General features: G+C 38.0%; 1 protein-coding gene across 18 annotated transcripts in view; it reads right to left on the reverse strand.

The window, feature by feature from the left end:
- Cpvl (carboxypeptidase vitellogenic like) overlaps window positions 1-20,660 on the reverse strand; it is a 135,977-nt gene that overhangs the window by 50,990 nt on the left and 64,327 nt on the right. For 17 of the 18 annotated variants that reach the window (XR_012445258.1, XM_074065203.1, XM_074065214.1 and 14 more), the window contains 2 exons: window positions 19,634-19,732; window positions 17,938-18,111 (listed from right to left, as the gene is read on the reverse strand). Coding sequence is in view for 17 of the 18 variants with exons in the window: in XM_074065203.1 (XP_073921304.1) it covers window positions 17,938-18,111; window positions 19,634-19,732 (273 nt within the window). In the remaining variant the exon portion in view is untranslated. Of the gene's footprint in view, window positions 1-6,732; window positions 6,939-17,937; window positions 18,112-19,633; window positions 19,733-20,660 lie in introns of those variants that run through there. The other variant, XM_074065215.1, reaches the window with a different exon arrangement.

Genomic DNA, 20,660 nt, shown 5'->3' on the forward strand with positions numbered 1-20,660 from the left:
TCCTCATCCCTCCCTTGTGTGCTCTCGCTTTTATCATGTGCTCATAGTCCAATCCCCTTGTTGTGTTTGCCCTTGATCTAATGTCCACATATGAGGGAGAACATACGACTTTTGGTTTTTTGCAGCTCAAAAATTTCTAAATGAAATGTTATTTGTGGATTAGATTCGTGACTTAGGATGCAGGAGATAGAACCTAACACAACTGCACCAGGCCACTGAGCTGACACAACCAACAGCAGAGGCTTATAAAAGTCACATGGCACTTGCAGACAGAGGTCTTGAACACCAGTCCTCGCCCCATGCACCAAGGGCTAAGCCTCTTAGTGAGCTTGGATATGTCATCTACTTACTCAGACCCTTAATTTTCTCCTCTATAAGGTGGAATATCTACATCCCAGAGTAGAGGGTATGAGATGTAAAAATTTCCTTTAACCTGGAGGGAATGATTTTACCAATATCTTTGTTACTCTTTAACAAGGGTAAACTAAAAAAAATACATACCTCTAGAGTGCAGAGGTCTTAAATTAGCTGCCTGAGACCTGCATTCAGCTTGCAGATATATTCCTTTAGTTCAGGTAATGCTGTTCTTATTGCTTGTTGCTTTTCATCTAGATACCAATGTTATGGATTAAATATTTGTGCCCCCCCATTCATACGTTGAAGCCTTAACCCCCAGAATGATGCTATTAGGAGGAGGGGCCTTCAGGGAGGTGGAACCCTCACTAACGGGATCAGGATCAGTCCTCTTATGAAACGGACCCCACAGCCCTCTAGTGCTCTTTTTTAGTACCCTGTGAAGACACCAGAGACCACCAGTTTGCAACTCAAGAGAGGACCCTCTCAGAAATGACCATGACACCCCAATCTTAGACTTTCAGCCTCCAAAACTGCAAGAAATACATTTCCATTGTTTTCAAGCTACCAATCTATGGCACTATGTTATAGGAGCCCAAAGTAGAATAGCCCACATTTAAATTTTGGACTAACACTGTACTTCTGTATTCTGACCATGTGGGCCTTGTATTTCCACTAGGGTACAAACAACTGACATTGTGCAGTGGCTGCTTGAATCCATCCTTCCCTAGTGTCCACACACAAAGAGGTTAGGGCAGCTGTCATTTTTTTTCTCTTGTGCTATTGTTTTTCTTAGAAGAGAAAAATATTTCTCTGTACCCGTGTCTCTGTCATGGGTAAAAAGAAAGATCAATAGGTCTCCATCCAATGCTGTTCATTTATTTCATTTCCTTCCTGGACCTGCCAGCAGTGGAGTGTCACTTCCATCTGAAATGGAAGGGAAGTGACCTTTGTTTGTGTTGGAGCAGAGTGCATGCTAACTTAAGTATGTAGTAAGTTATTTATTTGTTTGCTTGTTTAATCAGCTCATGTGAACTCATCTACTATTCAACAGACAAATATTTATGGAGAGCCTAGAGATTAGACACTGGTAAAAGATGTGAAAAAAAAGTAGCCCTTGTCATGATGGTACAGATTTTGTGAAAAATTTAAAAGCAGTAAGTAATCAGAAGAAAAAAGGCAAGCTTGCTCTTTCATTCTTGAAGTTTTCCTTAGAAGAGGGGCCAACAAAAGTCAGTCTCACTTAAACCCTTCTAAAAAGCTATGCATTTTAACAACACAAGCCACAAACATTTCAGGTTCTGGATGTCCACAAATCAGCAGTTTAGTCATGGAGCTAACTGTCTCAGCAAGAAACTTTTCCCTCATACAGACCCAATGAATGGAATCAGAAATGACTATTTTACATCATGTATGACTGTGGAGGGTCAAGATTTTTAAGGCAGGTAGAAAGCAACCAGCCACATTTGCCAAACATGCCTGCAGGAGAACATCCCAGGCTCACATACAAAGACTTCATGCCCTCTAACTCAGATTTTCACCTCCAATAAGCTAGGCGATGCCATGAGATAATCAAAGGTAAAAAAATAGATGTATGCTTTTAGCACAGCCTGTACACCCTGGAAGAAGGGGTTTGGAACAGAACCATATATAAATGTGCTTCCTGGTGTATTTCCGTTAGTCATTAGTATAAAAGTGTATGATTGAAAGTAATTTACATGAGATCTACTTACTGATCTAAATTTTACCTGTCTTTGTTTGTTATTGTTATAAAACAAACAAACATAAAGCTTTTCTCCTTATACTTTGATTACTCCTCTACTTCTTAGGAAAATTACAGAAAATGCTGCAGGAGGAGGCTTTGGTCTCTCTGTACAATAGGAAAGCAAACTGTGCCTTTGTGGGAAGGCTGGATTTTTGTTGTTGCATTTTTAGACGAAAGATTTATGCTTATATTTTGGCCCATTTACAATACATCATAATACTTTGCAGACAAAGTTATGCTCTTTCCCCATGATCTAGTGACCTTAATCTCTAACATTTTGTGGTTTCCTGTTTGGGGAAATGATTGAGCAGCAGCCTAAGCTATTCCAGGCTGCATGGCATTCCCAGTTGGCCTCTATCTGTCTTACTTTTGAAAGTTCTCCTGTTCGCTAATCAAAAAAAAATTTTTTTTAAAGAAACGTTCCCTACAGATGCTAAATCAATGAAACTCCTGCAATGCAGCCCTCCATGCTTCCTTTTCTGGCTACTTTACTTAACATTCTTCTATTACCAACACCAGTGTAGCTTGGAGTTCTCTCTGCTTGAAGCAATTAGTATGACCCACCGGTGCCTTACGTCTGAACAGAAGAGAATTAATTTCACTAATATCCAGCTCAACAAAGGGTCTTTCCCCAAGGGCTTCCCAAAAGCTCAGCAGCAAAAGAAAAACTTTAATTCAGCTGAAGAGTAAAACGTTAGAAATATTCCCAACTGGAGGCGGAGTTGTCCTTCCTTGGACAAGGGCTTGGCCCCAGCTGACCCTTTTGGCCCTCCTTCTTCCTGGTGATTTTGCAGGGACTTAGGGATGTAATACTTAGGAAATCTGAGTCTCCAGGGAAGCTGAGAGACTGTGGTAGAAAAGAAATACAACTACTGAATGAAACTGTAGACACTTCTGCAACCAAGTTGTTCTTAAAAAGAGATAGTTTGCATCCAAGTTTAAGCAAAAGGGAAGACCAGGAGAGAGAGAAAGTGAGCTGAGAATAAGCCAGCTGGTTTTGCCAACATGAATTAAAAAAAAGAAAGTAGAGCAACAAATCAATAAATTTGAGTGAGTGTCCAGTGATTATACAAATAATGTCTTTCAGCCAAAAAAAATTATTGCTGCTTTCTTGCAACTTCATGCTAAATAATTTAACTGCTTTTAGAGGGGAACAAGAAGCAAAGCCAACTTGGAAAGGATCCAGAAAGCCATCACTCCAACCCAGGGATCTTTAAAAGAGAAGTTCAACTACCAGCAACAGCACACTTAAAATGACTTTTAATAAGTATTTTTCCTTTAGTTGGAATATAAATGTCCTGGAGGCCCAGTCTAGGAGGTATTTTGCTCTGCTTTTCAGCCCTTTCACCTCTCAAAAAGATTCTCTCACCATCTTCAAAAACTGGATTTGAATGAACTGAAAGTTCTCCAGGAACAGGCCTGTCCTCTCTCCCAGACAAATTTCCTAAAAGGATTGTCCTCTCTAGTTGTCAGAGGTCAGATTTAAGGTCATACTCAAGGGTTATCTCAAAAGACAGCAGGGTTTTTGCCAATGTTATTACCATACTGAAAGGTGAGTCAAACAGTCAATTTCTCTTTTCACATCATTAAATATATTTAGCTAACAAGTATACATTTGCACACAACCCAATCAACCAACCCAGAAACAATCCTGCAGAGCAACAAAAAAAAGCCCTAATATATAGACAACTAAATCTATAGTACAAATCTATACTGTTCAATACAGTGAATAATGAGCATTTAAAATGTGACCAGTCCAAACTGTGATGCGCAATAAGTCTAAGATATACACCAGATTTTTTATTGCACTGGTTGCTCTTACATTTTTAACATATCTCCTAGAAAATGTAAAATTACATATGTGGCTTGCATTATATTTCTGCTGGACAACACTGATATGCCTTGGGTTGGGTTTATCCTGGAAAGAACTGGCCCCTTTGTCAACAGCTGCCAGAAGTAACTTTCTAGGACAGGCTACAGGTCATGAAGCTGGATTAAGGCAACTGGAAAACATGTTACTGTGAAGGAGCAGCAGGTGCTTCTACAACATCTGTCATTAAAGGGTAGTATACAGGAGTTGTGGGGAACCCCCCCATCATCAACTCCCTCTGCCAACTCCCTGTGCCTCCATCACAATTACTGTCCATCAAGTTCAAAAAATAATAGCACTACAAGAAATTGAGTGGATTCACCAAGGACTGTGTGTGTGTGGGTGGGTGGGGGAGCAGTAACAGAGCCACTAATGCAGTACTGGGAAGGGAGAAGACCCTTTCCAGCTAGTTACCCCAAGTGCCAGCACAGAGCAAGGTGGCCTGTGGCAACAGAAATGCTAAGCAAACTGCAAAGGCTCTTGAAAAGAATAGGTACAGTGGAAAAGGAAGTCAAGGGTGTTCTGTAAACAAGGGATTTGGTGGGGTGCAGGCTCACAAGGATGGTGCAAATCACTGTAAAAATATGAGAACTATCAGGAAGAGACAGATTAAATATTCTGCCTGGCATCCTCTTCTCCTACAGCATACTTGCCTTTCAGCTTGAGAAAATTCTAGTTCTCTGTGAACGAAGATTATTTTGTCTTTCTCTTCTAAGTGGATTGAGAGTGACATCAAGTAGGCATTCATCCAAAATGTCTAATTCTTGTCTGTTTTTATCAATCCCCAGATCCCCATCCACATGAGTAGCAAACTTAAGGAAAGGTTTCCAAGCAGACTAATCTCCTAAAAGAAGACAGGTGCCTGGTTGCACAGTTGACTTTTCCTTACAAAGTTAAAAAAGAGAGAGAGAAAAAGGTCTCACTGGTATTGTGCTTTTATCTACACAGGAAACCCTGGTATCAGTCAGGGGCAAGATTCTCCATCCCATCCTCTCAATGGCTCTGTTCATTAAAGGCATCCCATTAGCTCGCAATTAGTTTTAGTGGTGGCTTTCTTTCTTCCAAAACACAATTTCCCCCTGTTTGGAGAATAAAGCATCCTTTTCCCTTTTCTTTCCAGAAAATGTCAAATAGGCTCATAAGGATGGTACAAATCAGTGTAACCAATAGGAGGGCTGTCAAGAAGAAACAGACTGAATATTCACAGTGACAGGAGCCCAATGGGGCAGGTAGGTCAGGGGCACGTGCCCAGAGCTCTTCTTTCGGAAAGCTTAGTTGAAGGTTTCAGCTTTAATTGTGTCAGGTAGGAATCCTATGCTGTTGTATTGGTTGTTCCCCAGTGACAAGACTTGGGAGCAATAACTGTAACATTAAAAGCATGTAGATGGCACAGAATGACCCTTGGCAGGAATGGGACTGGACAACTTCCACAATAAAGGATGGGAAAATCTAATGATATAAAACTCCTAGGAAGTGCCTTAGAGATTGTGATTATAGCTTGTTTAGGTAATGGGAGTGTGGAATGCTATTTTCTTTTCTTTTTTTTTTTCTTGGCTAGTAGATCAGAGCCAACTGCCATTAAATTAAGTCATTCATTCTCAGATACAAGAGGAAACTATCATGGAAGAGCACTGGGCTAAGAGTCATACTGAGTGGCAAATATATTAGATGGTGATAGTGCTGGTTAGGATGATGATCGGAAAATGAAAAGAAAAGTAAGAATGCTGACTTTTCATTCTGCCCATCTTCCTTCTGATGTATGACCATTTAACACACAAACCAAACCATCACGGCAGGCCCCAACTACACACTAAACATGAGGAAAGCTTATTATTTCCTTTTTACAAAATAAAAGCATTGAAGTTTTACTATATCTTCCCACACTCTAATGGATAGTAATGGATACACACTGCTTTGGAGAGCACTGATTCCCAGGGATCCAGTTCTTTACAACATCTGTGTCATCTTCTTGCATCTCCTTTTATACTGTGACCTGACAAAGATTGACCAGCTTTTACAGCTTGGTGACAATTACTGCATAATAAATATTACTAAGTGTATCCAGAAAGAAATACTCTCTCCACCCTTCCCCCAATTTATCTTTTCAAAGTAAAGTCAACTGATAGAATTGCTGGAGATTCACGGCAGTTGGATTTTATAGTATCTGAATATAAACATGCATCATTTAGCTTACTGGTTGTTAATTCCCTGGAATCTGCAAAACAAATGGTATTGTCATTTATCTTTCTCTCCAAACCACCCTAATCCTGCCACACTCAAGTGACTCCAGATTAAATTCTACTTTTCTTGTTACTACAAATCACAACATACTTTCTAAGGTTTTGAGCATGAGGTATTTTCAAACAACAGAACAAAACCCTTGCAAAACGATGACTTTGTTCACTAAGCAGAGCAACTTAAAAAAAACAACTCATGGGGTAGAATAGATTATCAAATGGCTTCATGAAATAAGAGAAAATCAAAATACACAATTCATTTTGAACATTTCACCCAACATAAATTTAAAGAATGAACAGGAAAAGATGTCCAAAGCATGGCAAGTTCAGGTGAAATCAAACTCTGCTTCATAATTTATGGGTATTCTCTTCTTCCCTTTATTTACTGAAATGTTTAAAGATTAAAAAAAATTAAAGTCTAGAAGTATGCCTCATAAAAATAATTAATTCTACTCTTGTACTTGGATTATAACTGAAATAGGTAAAATGAATTCACAAGGAACTCTGCAATATAAATTGTTTTTATTTAATGTGTACTATTCTTGTTGACCTATAAAATGGCATTTGCTTATCTATAGGCTATAATTACTTGAAACAGATATCTCAATATGAGCTTTCTTCTCCTCAGTCATGCTTCACTGGGAGCCACTTTCTCCTCCCAGAAGTTTCTCAGGGAATAATACTGGCATTGCCTTCACTGTCTTCAAAGAGCCTGGAAGGAAGCAATCACACAAGCTTAGGATCAACAAAGTCAGACTTTTCCATTATGGTTTGAGGGAAGCTTGGATCCATTTAACACTTGAAGAATTAGGCTGATTGTAGTGTGAAATTTTTCTTGCTGTGTTAAGATATTTATCAAATCTAGTTTTCTGGTCACTGGTACCATTGACATTGTGCCATCAGAAGATGTTCTTAAAATTGCCACAAGCAATTAGAATGACTGACAAAATGAGTTAGACTTGCTAAAATACTCCTTTCAAACATCTAAGTCATATCCATTAATCAGGAACTATCCATTCCTCAATGAAGATCCTCTGATAGTCTAGGATAAGTAAATAAAATTTTAATGACCTCGGCGTTAAGATTTCAGTCTGGTAGTGGGACTGAGAAACATTAAGATCCTTAATTCTCAAGATGCAATTAGATGAAATTTAATGAGCTGTAGAATGATAAGTGACAGGGAAATGTAACTTTATATTTACAACTTCCCGAGTAGATGAACTTTTAAAACACAGCATGTTAAGCCGTACCCCGGGGCCACTTAACTTTTAAAAGCACAAGCACGTGTTGGTCAGAACTGGCATTTGGAGATGACACCTTCGAAAACTGCAGGGGCTTTCCAGACAACTCAGTGAGAGGGGCAGCTTCAAATCCAAGGGCAATGCATGACTTGAGATTCCAGTGGCCTTTGTGAATTGAGCTGTGGCTCTTTGTTGAAATAATGATTTCATACAGGAAATGCAACAACATACAACACACACACACACACACACACACACACACACACACACGTACACACAGTCTTGAAAATACAGTCCATACACGTTTTAGGAAGGCAAGAACTATAGCCAGACAGGGAAAAGGAAGTTGAAAACATTTTCAGGATCTTTAAGAAAAAAAGGAGCAAAGAAACTCCTTTATCGCAAAAGACTAAGGGACCAGGGAACCTCTACAAAAAGGTGAGGCTTCAAATTCAATAGCTTAAAGAGTATTGACTGCATTTCCAAGATTCAAGGGATGTCTTATCCACCACCACCAGATTCTGTTCTTAAAATCAGGATACATCTTATAGAGAATATAGGAGAGTGTATTTATATTTGATTTTGTTTTAAATGCTGCTAAAATAGGAACATCATACATACAACATAATGCTGATTAAGGTGACCAATTATTGTACTTATTATACTTGGTTATAATTTTATTGTAAAGAAAACTTATTGTATAAATGAACAAGCCATCTGTGTTCTTCCTGTGATTTCCTCCTTTATTTCCTTCCTTTCAAATTTATTACAAACTATTTTGTCTAGTTGCTAGAGTAGGCAACTAAAATCAGCATCTTTAGTGGAATGGCCCATGATCAGGGACTTTTAAAAAAGTTCCCCAGGTACTTTAATGCAAAGGACCACAGCTGTGGTGGAAGTGCAGTTTCAGGGTGATGGGAAAAGGGAAGATGAAAGGAAATAAATGTATTTCATGGCATCTGCTCTTTGTCAAACCTTTTATCACTCCCTTTGTTCCCATAACAATTCTCCTGTTTAATAAAGGCTAAGGAGGGTCTACTATGTGCGAGGCCCTGTGCCAAGCCCTGGATATACAGTGATAAATATGACAGGTAAAACAGCTGCCCTTATAATGCTTGTTGTCTATGAGATAAGACAGAATTGTACAGATCAGAAAATAAAAGGGAAATCTGAAGTTCCAAGGAAATGGAGTTCTTACACTGAATGCACTTTGATGCAACCACCAGGGAGATGTAACCAAAAGGTGGATCCATGCTCACCACTGGACATGCAGCGCCAGGGATGAAATATTGTCTTAATTACCTGCTATTTTGGGTGATGTAATTATTTTCTATCAGTGAGGAAATGTAGTGGAATTCTCTATAGGAGCAGATCAGGGTCTTTGCCTCATCTCACTGCCTCAAATTCTTTGCAGCAGGTTGAGAGACTTCAGGGCATTGCCACACTAAGCAGTCCAAATGCTTGTAGCACAGTCAATTAATCTCTGCATGTTTTGCCTCCTATAAAATCATACTATACATTTAATATATGCCAAAGAATATATTGTGTTGTATCTTTATGTGTGAAAGCATAAGGTACACAACCATAAATGCACCGTCTGCCTTAAGAGCCTGTATGGTACTAGTGTCCCCGAATCTACCCAGTGTATTTCTTCCCTGTGCCAAACTGCTATCTTCCCAACAGAGATAATCACTATCCCAGAGCTCAGGTTTACAATATCCTTGCTTTTGAAAAAGTTTTAATGTAAATGTATGTATCTCAAATAACATGCTATTCATGTGAGGTTGTTTTTCTACATCATTCCATTTAAACCCTCTGACATGCTTTGTTCATGCAACACTATGCTTCTAAGAGTCTCTATGTTGCTACATCTAGCTGTATTTTATTAATTTCCATAGATAGAAAGTAAGAGTTAAAACTACAAAATTCTTAGGAGAAAAACATAGGGCTACATCTTTGCTAACTTGGGTTGGGCACTAGTTTCTTAGGTACGACACCAAAAGCATCGGCAATGAAAGAAAGCAGAAACAAACTGAATTTCACCAGAACTGATAATGACAGGGTCTTGATGAACACCATCAAGAAAATGTAAAGTACATTCCACATAACAGAGAAAAATATTTGCAAATGACATATTAGACTTGAACATAGAATATATGAAGAACGCTTACGGTGTAACAATTAAAGGCAACCCAATTAGTAAATGGGCCAAGGATGTGAACAGAAATTTCTACCAAGATATAAAAATGAACAATGAAAAGATGCTCAATTATCATTCCTCATTAAGGAAATGCAGATCAAATCCCCAAATCACTTTTATTCCCTTCCTTCTATTCTTACCTTTAGCCATTCTACTTAGATACATATTAAACAACACTCTCTGGTTCCTGTTACATTCAAAAATTGTTTCATTTTTAATTGCTTATTGGTTCTCTTACAAATTGGCTTAGCTATATTCTTGTTTATTTTATGACTCCATTTTATGCCTTTAAGTATTTCATACATAGTTTATTTCTATACCTCATATTTCCTGTACATCAAGGATCTTGGCTCACATCTGTTACAAATGTTTCTGTATGTTCTCAGCTATGGTAGCCTGTTTACTTATGTGTTGAGTTCTATTTTTGATGACGAACTTACATTTTTATTAATTTAGCTATGAAAAATCTGAAAGACTAATACATCTCTAGATTTTGTATATTTTCTTCTGCTGGTTGTGTTAATTCACTGCCAGCATCTGACCAGTTTAGGTCGTCTGTGCAACCCTGGTGCTGGGCGCTCAAGATCAGCAACCACATTTCACAGGCACCCATAGCACAGTCACCAATTGCAGAGCTGGGAACCCTGGACCTCAGGACACTCTGTTTCTGCTTCCAAGGATTCAGTTCTATGCCTTTTGATTTTCTGGTGGTGTTTTTGCTTCCAGATCTACTTTTCTTTTATCAAAGGTGATGGAATTGAATTTGTTGTAATTTATCCTGGACTCATCTATACTTCGTTGAAGGGATCCTTCAGAGTTTCTATTCTAACATTCTGTTGGAAGTAGAAACTGAACTCACAATTTATTGGAAAAACTGGTATCTATCTCTTTAAAAGGCAATCGAGTCTTGCAAAATAAATTTCTCTTTACTTATTTGAGGTGCTAAGCATTACACTAGGGGCCTTGTGAACGTTAGGAAAGCATTCTACCACTGAACAACACCTTCCGGCCCAATAAAATTTATTTTTTAAAGCAATTTTAGATGTATAGCAAAATTGAGCAAAAAGTACAAGGTTCCCATATAATTCTGTCTCCACATACAAACATCCTTCCTCACTGTTGACATTCCCTGCCAGTGGTGTATTTGTTATAATCAGTAAATCTACAATGAAGTATCATTAAGTCACCATAATTTATAGTAGAGCTCACTCTTGTTGCTTTACAATCTATTTTTTGTGATACTAGAGTTTGAACTCAAGACCGTGTGCTTGCTAGGTAGGTACTCTACCACATGAGCTACCCCCCAGGCCCTTTGGTTTTGGTTATTTTTGAGATAGGGTTTCACATTTATGCCTTGGCTAGCCAGGACTGTGATCCTCCTGATTAGGTGTGCTAGCTTGGAATACAAGTGTGAGCCACCACATCTAGCTTTTTATCACTGAGATGGGGTGTCTCAAACTTTCTGCCACAGCTGGCCTCAAACTGTGATCCTTCTGATCTCCACCTCCCAAGTAGCTAGGATTACAGGTGTGAGCCACCATGTCTGGCCCACTCTTTGAGTTTTAACAATTGTATTGACATGTACCTACCATAATAGTATCTTACTCAATAGTTTCACCACCCTAAAAATCCTCTGTGCTCTAACCAATGATGAAGAAAGTTGCTATAAACATCTCTGTGCAGGTTTTTGTGTGGACAGGAGTTTACAATTCATTGGGATAAATGGCAAGGTGCTGGATTGTTGGATTGTATGATCAGAGTATGTTTAGTTTTGTAAGGAACTGACAAACTGTCTCCCAAAGTAGGTCTACCATTTTGCATTCCAACTAGAATGAGAATTCCTGTAGCTCCACATCCGCACCATTATTTGGGGTTGTCAATATTTTGGATTTTGACCATTCAACTAGGGAGATAGTGATATCTCACTGTTGCTTTAATTTGCAATTCCCTAGTGACATACGATGCTGAACATTTTTTCACTTACTTACCTAACCATCAGTATATCTGCTTTGGTGAGGTCCCCAGGTCTTTTGCTCACTTTGTAATTGAGTTGTTTGTAATTCTCATTGTTGAACTACAAAGAGTTCTTTTCATGTTTTGGATATCAGGTCTGTCTTTTCAAATATTTTCTCTCAGTCTACAGTTTACCTTCTCATTTTCTGACACTTTTTGTTGAGCAGAAAGTTATTAATTTTAATGAAGTCCAACCTTTCAATTATTGCTTTCATGGATTGTACTTTTAGCATTGTATCAGAAAAAGCAAGTTGCACATCAAAGGCCATCTAGGTTTGTCTCCTAAATTATCTTCTCTGAGTTTTATAGTTTTGTGTTTTATATTTGGATCTATGATCCATAATCCATTTTTGCAATTATTTTTGTGAAGAGTGTATGAGCTGCATCTAGATTCTTCTTTTTGGGGGTGGGGTAATAGGAGAATGTACAGTTGTTTCAACACCATTTGTTGAAAATACTATTTTTTCTCCTTTGCATTGCCTTTGCTGATTTGTCAAATATCCATTGACTATACTTAATGAGGTTCTGTTTCTGGTCCTCTAACCTATTCCATTGGTTTGTCTATTTTTTTGCCAATACCACATTGTCTTGATTATTGTAGATTTATAGTAAATCTTAAAGTTGGGTACTGCCTTTCCATTTAAACTTTAAATTAATTTGTTCAAATCTATAAAATAACTTGTTGAGAGATTTTGATTGGAGCTGAATTGAATCTATAGGTAAAGTTGGGAAGGACTGATATCTAAATAAGTTGAATCCTTCTGTCTATGAACATAGATTTTTATACATATTTTATTAGAACTATCCCTAAATATTTCATTTTAGTGGTGCTAGTAGAAATAGCACAGTGTTTTTTATTTCAAATTCCACTTATTTGCTGCTGCTATATGAGAAAGAGGTTGGCTTTTATATATGTATCTTATATCCTGCATTTTACTATAATTATTAGTGCAAGGAGAGGTTTTTTTTTTGAACAATTCCTTTGGATTTGATAAATACACAATCATGCCATCTTCACTTACTCGTCATCTGATTCTCTTCCTTGTGTATCTGAGTTTCTGACTTAGATTATTTTCTGTTTCTCTAAAGCTTTTATTTCAACACCTGTTGCAAGGCAGGTCTACTGGCAACAAATTCTTCCACTTTGGTTTGTCTGAGGATGTCGTGCATATTAGATGCCTAGTTTGCTTTGCATTTATCCTGCTTAGTGTTCTCTGAAATGTCTGAATCTGTCGTTTGGTGTGTGGTACTAAATTGGAGAATTTTTCATGCATCACTGCTTCAAATATTGCTTTGGTTCCTTTCTGTTTTTCTCCTTTTGGAATTCTCACTATGTGTAAATTACATCATTTGTAGTTGATCCACTGTTTTTTGGATATTTTGTTCTTTTTTCCCTCTTCTTTCCTTTTTTTTAAAAGACTTATTTTTTTGCTTCTTAGTTTTGGAAGTTTCTATCTTGAAGTTTTGTGATTCTTTCCTTAGCATGCCATCTGCTAATGAATGATCAAAAACATTCCTTCATTTCTCTTATAGTGTCTTTATTGCTAAGATTTCTTTTCTTATTCTTTCTGAGAATTCCCATATCTTTGTTTACATTATTCACCTGTTCTTGCAGTTTGTCTAGCTTTTCCATTAATATCCTTACTATATCAGTCACAGTTTCTTTAAAATTCCTGGTCTATTAATTCCAACAGTCTTGCCATATCTGATTCTTGTTCTGATACTTGCTCAGTCTCTTCAAACTGGTTTCTGCTTTTTGGTCTCCCTTGTAATTTTTTGTTGAAAGATGGACATAGTGTACTAGGTTAACAGAACTGTAGTAACGTTGTGGTAAGTTGTGAGGGAAAAGGAAGTGTTCTATAGTCCTCATTAGGTCTCAATCTTTTAGGAGCCTATGCCTTGGACTGTGAACTGCACCAGTGCCTCTCAGTTGCTGCCTACCACCTCCAAGTGGAATAAAATAGCTGGTGAGGTATTAGAGTTAGGTATGGATACTTCCTGGCTTATGATAGTTTGATTTATTTTCACCTTTACAATGATATGAAAGTGATACACATTCAAAAGAAACTGCACTTCAGTTTTATGGACTTTCATCTTTTCCAGGATTAGTCATAGTACAATACTCTCTTCCAATGCTGGGCAGTGACAATGAGCTGCAGTTCTCAGTCAACCACGAAATTGTGAGGATAAACTGATACCACCATGTGGCCAGTGTTTTTGGATGTTGTGCATTGTGTTTCCGTAGGCTGTCATGCCTTCAATAGAGTACATGAGATATTTAACACGTATTTAAAATAGGTTTTGTGTTAGATGATTTTCCCTAACTACAGGCTAATGTAAGTGTTTTCAGCATGTTTAATGTAGGTGAGGCTGAGCTATAGCGTCAGGTGGATCATATTACATACATTTTCAACTAATGATATCTTCAACTTATTCTGGGTATATTGGGATGTAACCCCACTGTAAGTTGAGCAACATCTATATTTCCCTCCCCCTGGTAGGTAGACTCTGATTAAACTCTACCAGGTTAGGCTCTGGTAAAATAGTTTCTCCTAAAAGCAGGCCCTTTAAGACTGGTGTGCTCTGGCCTATTTCCAAATGCTTTCTTCTCCCCTCCCCCTTCCACAAGCATGGTGGATGTTTCTCCAATATTCACTGTGGGCACCATATTGAATTGTTGGAAGCTAAATTCATAAAAACATACAGGCGTCCCAAAGTGGGCCCCTCCTCTGAATTTTTAGCTCTCAGACTTGTCCACACCGAGCCTCTAGTATCTTCATACCTTGTCAGTTATAGCTGTGGTGCCCCTAACCCAGCTCTGTTTCCATGCAGGTCCCTTCTCCTGAGTCCCCACCTCTCTATAGGCTATAGTCTGACTCTCCAACATGGAGTTCAGTGGCTTGCCTTGACCTCTCACGAATTTAAGAAGAGTTGATTGTTGAGATTTTTGCTATTGAGACAGAGTGGTGACTTCTAAGCGCCCTAGAAATGGAAATGGAAGTCTCAGCCTTTTTCTTTTTGCGTTTTCCTGGGTTTCTTGTATAAATTTATATAACAGGCTCTTATAGAGAATTTTGCTAAAATTTGTTGAATATTCTTGGTAATAGATTATAAACACTTTCTAACTACCAGGCACTATTTTAAATATTTTCTATATCTAGTCTCATTTGAACTTTGTAAGAATTCACACCCATTTTACAGATAAGGAAGTTGAAGCTCAGAGAGTTAAGTACTGTCTCCCAAAGGAGCACAGCCAAGGAATGGTGAAACCAGAACTCAAACTCAAAATGTGAGACTTGAGAATATGCTCCAACCACCATGTTCTTTTACTGCCAGTTTCTGAAAGTCCTGATAACAGTTTGACCTGATTTAATCATTAGGAATTTAAATAGTCCAATAGGTTGTTTTTCACACCAGTTATTTTGGAAACTACCAATATGACATTTCAATTTACTACTCAAACATCTGAAGTTACTGAGAAGAAAATTACTTAGAGTATACATATCCTGATGGTCATTACAAAAAGATGATTATGTTTTCATGTAGTTTACACAGAAACTGCATGGAAACCCAATCCAAGACACTTGTGAAGTCACTCCTCACCCAATCAGAGATATTCCACACTGGCTAAAATGAGTCTAGTGCTAGACAAATGCTTTTATGTTTTTATGAATAGAAACAGGCACACTACTTTCTATGACAAATTAGAAGTGAGTTTTACATAAGTATAACTTTAAGGGTACTAACAACTTAAGCCAACCTATGTTGTTCTGATTCCATTACACATACATTGAGGTTCCCCATCAATAACAGACAAGCCAACAATAAACCACTGCCTGAAGAGCTAGGCCAGCTGTATCAATGAATATGTAGTCTGTTTCAGCAGCAGTCACTTTTTGGTCTGCATTCAGATTGAATGAGTATTTTGTTCTCTTTCTTTATGGATATGTGGTTTATCTATACCACTAACCTGTTCTCTTTCCTGGAAATTACTTCAGAGTTGAAAACCATAGAAAATATCCTGATTTTATTGGAATTCATAGTGATAAGATGCTATGGTCTAGATGTTTGTGTCTACCCTAAAACTCATGCTGAAACCTAATTCCCAATGTGATAGTGTGAAGAGGTGGGGACTTCTGGAAAATGATTTAATCATGAGGGTGGATCATTCATGAATGTGATTAATATTCTTATTAAAGAGGCTTAGCCCCTTCTGCCATGTGAGAGTGTAGCAGAGAAGGCAACATGAAGTAGAGAGCAAATCTAATCGTGGACTTCCAAGCCCCTAGAGCTGTAAGCAGTAAGATGTTTTGTTATTTGGTTTTTTTTTTTTTTTTTTGCTTGCTTGCTTATAAATTTCCTGGTCTAAGGTGTTTTGTTATAGCAATCTGGACAGATTAAAACAATAGGCTTGGGTTACCTGGGCAACAGGGAGGGATGTTTAAATATGAAAATTTAGGCTCATCTCTAATCAGTATGTCCTCTCTTATCAATGCAGTGAACAGTCTATGGCAATTGGCTGACATCAGGGGAGTTTATATGATAAACTGTGTGCCCCATCCTATTCTCATGTAATTTATAAAGTGAGAAAATATATCTCCCAAGGGCACAAGTAATGTACGTGGGAACCTCTCTATCCACTGAACAAAGCCACTTTGCATTCCTTAATGTTTTTTCATAGCAGATTGTTCATGTCTTAAAACATAAGCACAAGCTGTTTGGGGTTTACTAAATTTGAAGATGACAACTACCAACTGGAATATGGGCAAGTTTATTAGCTACGTTTTTGGTTTAGCACCAATTTTCCCTTCACTAATTCATTGGTCATGGGCCTCTGCTCCAGGTTGGTACTGGGATGGGTGTCAGACTGAGCATCTATGATGGCAGTGCCATGTACGAAGAGCTTAAGAACAAGGGCAGACAGTGCTTTCTGGGGGTGCTCAGAGCAGGAGAACACTGCATTCTCCAGCAGAACAAACCACAAGGATGATTGAAATGCTGCCCTGATCTAGTTAGAACCTTTTTTTGTTAGAAAGTAACTTTTTCACCCAGATCTCCAGGCTTACATGGGTTTGTAGATTTTTTCATGCCATTGGCCTTGGATTACTTTTTTAAAAGGTTACAAGTCAAACTCTGTCTACCAGGAACAGGACCAAAAAAGTGGATCTTCCAGAGCTAGCATATCTTGAAACCTAATGTAGTAAGGGTGCATTTGGTCAGGGACTCCCTGGACAATAATGCAGACAGTACACTAAAATTACTAAGGGGCCTCATTCCTAACAGGCATTATAGAAAGAAATGTATATTCGTCATGCTGGAATATGCAAATAAAGAGCTTGGGTCTAATAAAAGCTGTATGGTGGATGGAAATAAAGTATTTAGAAGAGAGGAAGTTTTCCTCTGACTCATACAAAAGTACATTATGTGTTACTGGCTCCCCTATTTTTCATTCATCCTAAACATTACCCTTGCCTCTGCCAGACATAGGGAGGAAAAATTCTCTATCATTAGTACATTTACCCTTCAGGGTTGCCTTGTGGTCCATCCCTAGGATGAATGATAATAGTCCTGAAAAAGGCGAGGCAAGGCCAGGATGACTTCTCTGGAGGTCACTTGCTCTTGGTGTCCTCCCTCACAGATAGAGTTCTAGGCCCCTTTGCCTAGACCCAAATTATATATTACTTTCTCTATATATTATATATTATTTATACTTTCTATTAATTTCTATAATACCTTCACTAGCAAATTAGGCAAAACATCTCACCAGATGACATAGTGCTTGACGTGACATGCTCAGAACCGGGACCTTTCTCATCTATGACTTCAACCTGACAGACCAAAGGAGTGTTTGGCTTTAAAGCAGACACTGAAATGACTGCCGCTGAGCACAGGGGGTGAATACAATTATTAGCAAAATACATTTTTGGGATAACCAGTTGATTTCATTTATCCTTGTCTTTACTGTAGCTCAAATTATAAAGCAAACAATCAGGCAAAATTGGCTCTTCTATAAGCCCAGTCATCTTTTCTCCTCTGCTATCCTTTTCTCAAGAAAGGGTGATTCAAAAAAAAAAAAAAAGAAAGAAAAAAAAAGAAAGGGTGATTCAAAGAAGTCAAACATAGTTATTTGTGCTTATAAATATAACAAAAGTTATTTTTAAAAGGCATGAGTCTAATTGTAGGTAAAAGAAAGTCACCTCTGCTCTGGGTAATCGAAAAGTTCCTAAAATAGATAGCACCTAAGGTGCCTTGCTTACCCTGTAGTTATTCATGATTTCAGTGAGCCACGGCTTAACTGACTGCACTGTATCTTCCCGCAAGTACTTTTCGACTTCAGATCCATCATTAAAGGTCTGGTTTCCCACGTGGATGGCTAGTCTCACTTCTGGGAGTGACAAAAATTTCCCATAGTAATCTTGGTCCTCAGGTTCCTGGCAGAGGGCACACCAGAAAGATATTAGGGAAAATGAGTTCATGACAGAGCAGCACATTGGGAAAAGCTACAAATTTCTCATATACAACCCAATAAACAAGATATGACATAACTACTAACTTGTCCTCACTCTTGAAATTTTAACACGGAGGTATGAGGTAATTTAAGTGGGAGCCTTTTAGAAGGAAAAATCTGGATGATCTGATACTTTTGGAGTCAATATCCAATTTGCAGATGCTGATTTTCTTTTTCAAAAACTAATCTTTTGCAATCTGTGACTCCAATTAGCAACCCTGTAAGAGGCAAATTTGGGAAAAGGAAAGAGGCGAGATTATCCAAATCAATTGCTCTTTGTCAGTGGCTCTGTGGAAAGAAGGTCAAGTGCATCTCAAGGGACCAAGGGGTGGTGTGGTGGATTAAAAGCCAAGGATTTATTTTCCATGGTCTTCTGCTCATTAAACAGAAGACAAAATATCACCTGAACATAATTTAAAGGGGGAAATATATAAAATATAAAAACAGATGGTACATTATGAAGGACACAAGGCAAAAGAAAAATTGTCCAGGAGCCTTATTTAAAAAACAAATTCTGCATAAAACTCTCTGCAGTGATCATCACACTAAAAGAAAAAATGAGTAAATTCTTTTAAAAATCTTCAAGTTACACAATACTGTTAGGGCTTGAGTTCAACAATTCTGTGCTTCATCAACAATTTTTGCTTTGAATACACTACTTTGTAGAGAAAAAAACTGTAATCACAAATTTTTGTTTCTCTTTCCTACCATGTTTTGTTCTTGGTAGAATCCAAATTCAAAACCACAAGGTTGGCAAATTCCACTGACAATGGAATTGTCAAAGAGTTCATAAATAAGTCAGTTCTTAAAACTGAAATGCATTTTCATATGCACTAGACAAATCCAAACCCCCATTTTGGCTCCCTTAGTCTTATTTGATTAATTCTACACAAAAGACATCAACTTTGGCCTACTTTTATGAAAGAAACTACTTGAATGCTTTAAGAAGTATTCCAGAGGGCTCAAAGTGAGGGCCACAAGAAATGCACTAAGCATCTTAAGTTATAAGTAAGACAAAGCAAATATTTTCATAAAAGCTCTGGCGGTTTTGATTAGCCAAGCCATCTAAAGTACAGAACAAAGAATGTTGGCATTTTCAAGACATTCATAAATAGACTTGAAACTGAGACTCAATACCAAAAACTACAGTCTCAGCCTGCACCCTTCATAAAATCTCGTCTGTGGAATGAACTCAAGTGGGAAAACTGCATTAAGTAGAATTGTTCTCAGTTACCTGTCATATCACCATTTTTGATGGTCAGATTATAACATATATATAACCTTAGTGGGAAGAAAATCCCCTAGGTTGCTAGACCAAATCATATAATATAGTTTGGAATTTTTGTCTAGTATGAAGTCAGTTATAATGTTTTCAAAATCAGAGGATGCTTGGTTTTGCCCAAAATTTTAAGCAAACATTATGGTTTTTAAAATATTGTCATTACCGTGCATTGTAAAAGGTTGTAGTAATTAGCACATCCTGTCACATTCTGGAAGAAAGAAGGTCTATTTGTTAGATCTCCATCCAGTAGTTTATCCAGTATCTAGGCCAGGAGAGAAGAAGAGAAGGAAAATGTTGCAATGAGTAAACACACACACAGGCATTTGTCATTTCATTGAGTCAATAACTTTTCATTCTTTTTTGTTTAATTCACCAAACATTTCTTGCACATCTTCTCTGTGCTGGACACTGTCCTAGATATTGGGGAAATCTCAGAGAACAAGTCAGACCAAAAGTCCTCCCTTATGGAGCTTATATTCCAGGGAGACAACAAACAAGCATCACCCAGTAAAGTATGTGGTGTTTTAGAGAGTGACAAGCCCTCTGGCATTAGCAAATAGTTAAGAACAGAATATAGGCAGAAGATGTCAAGAGTGTGGTATGTAGGGGACTCTGAAAGAGAGAGGATCTCACTTAGAACATGGTATTTGAGTTAAGATCTGTTGGAAAGAAGGAAGACAGACAGCTAGGGAAAGAACATTCCAGGCAGAGGAAACTGCCAGTCCAGACACCTTGACTCTGGGAATGAGCTGTGTGGCAAGGGTTACTTAACATGGACCATGAACTGCTCACCACAGTAAGAAGAAAGAAGACAGAGGATATGGGATGGATTCAAGTACTTAAAACTGGTGGAAGATATCTTTGGACTGCAGACACAAAAAACTTGGTCATCAGTGGGGGTGGGGGAGAGGGAATGGTACACATGGTTGTGTGGTTTTCTCCAGCCATGTGCAGCTGCATGGGGACTGCACAGATTGGCAGAGAGGTGGGTTTAACCAGGATTGTGTCTTAGCCAAAGGAGTTGGAGGAAATGCTAAAGGAGCTTAGAGGCCAGGATGCACAACATTGAGTTCAAGTTGGGTAATTGGAAAAATGAAGATTGAAGGGTTAGAGACCATGAAGACTAGTGGGATCAATGGGTTGAAAGTCAATGAGATAGTAGGACTGCTAGAGTTGGTGTATTGTCACAA

Source organism: Castor canadensis, chromosome 2 (genome assembly GCF_047511655.1).
Source record: "Castor canadensis chromosome 2, mCasCan1.hap1v2, whole genome shotgun sequence".
NCBI classification, from domain to species: Eukaryota; Metazoa; Chordata; class Mammalia; order Rodentia; family Castoridae; genus Castor; species Castor canadensis.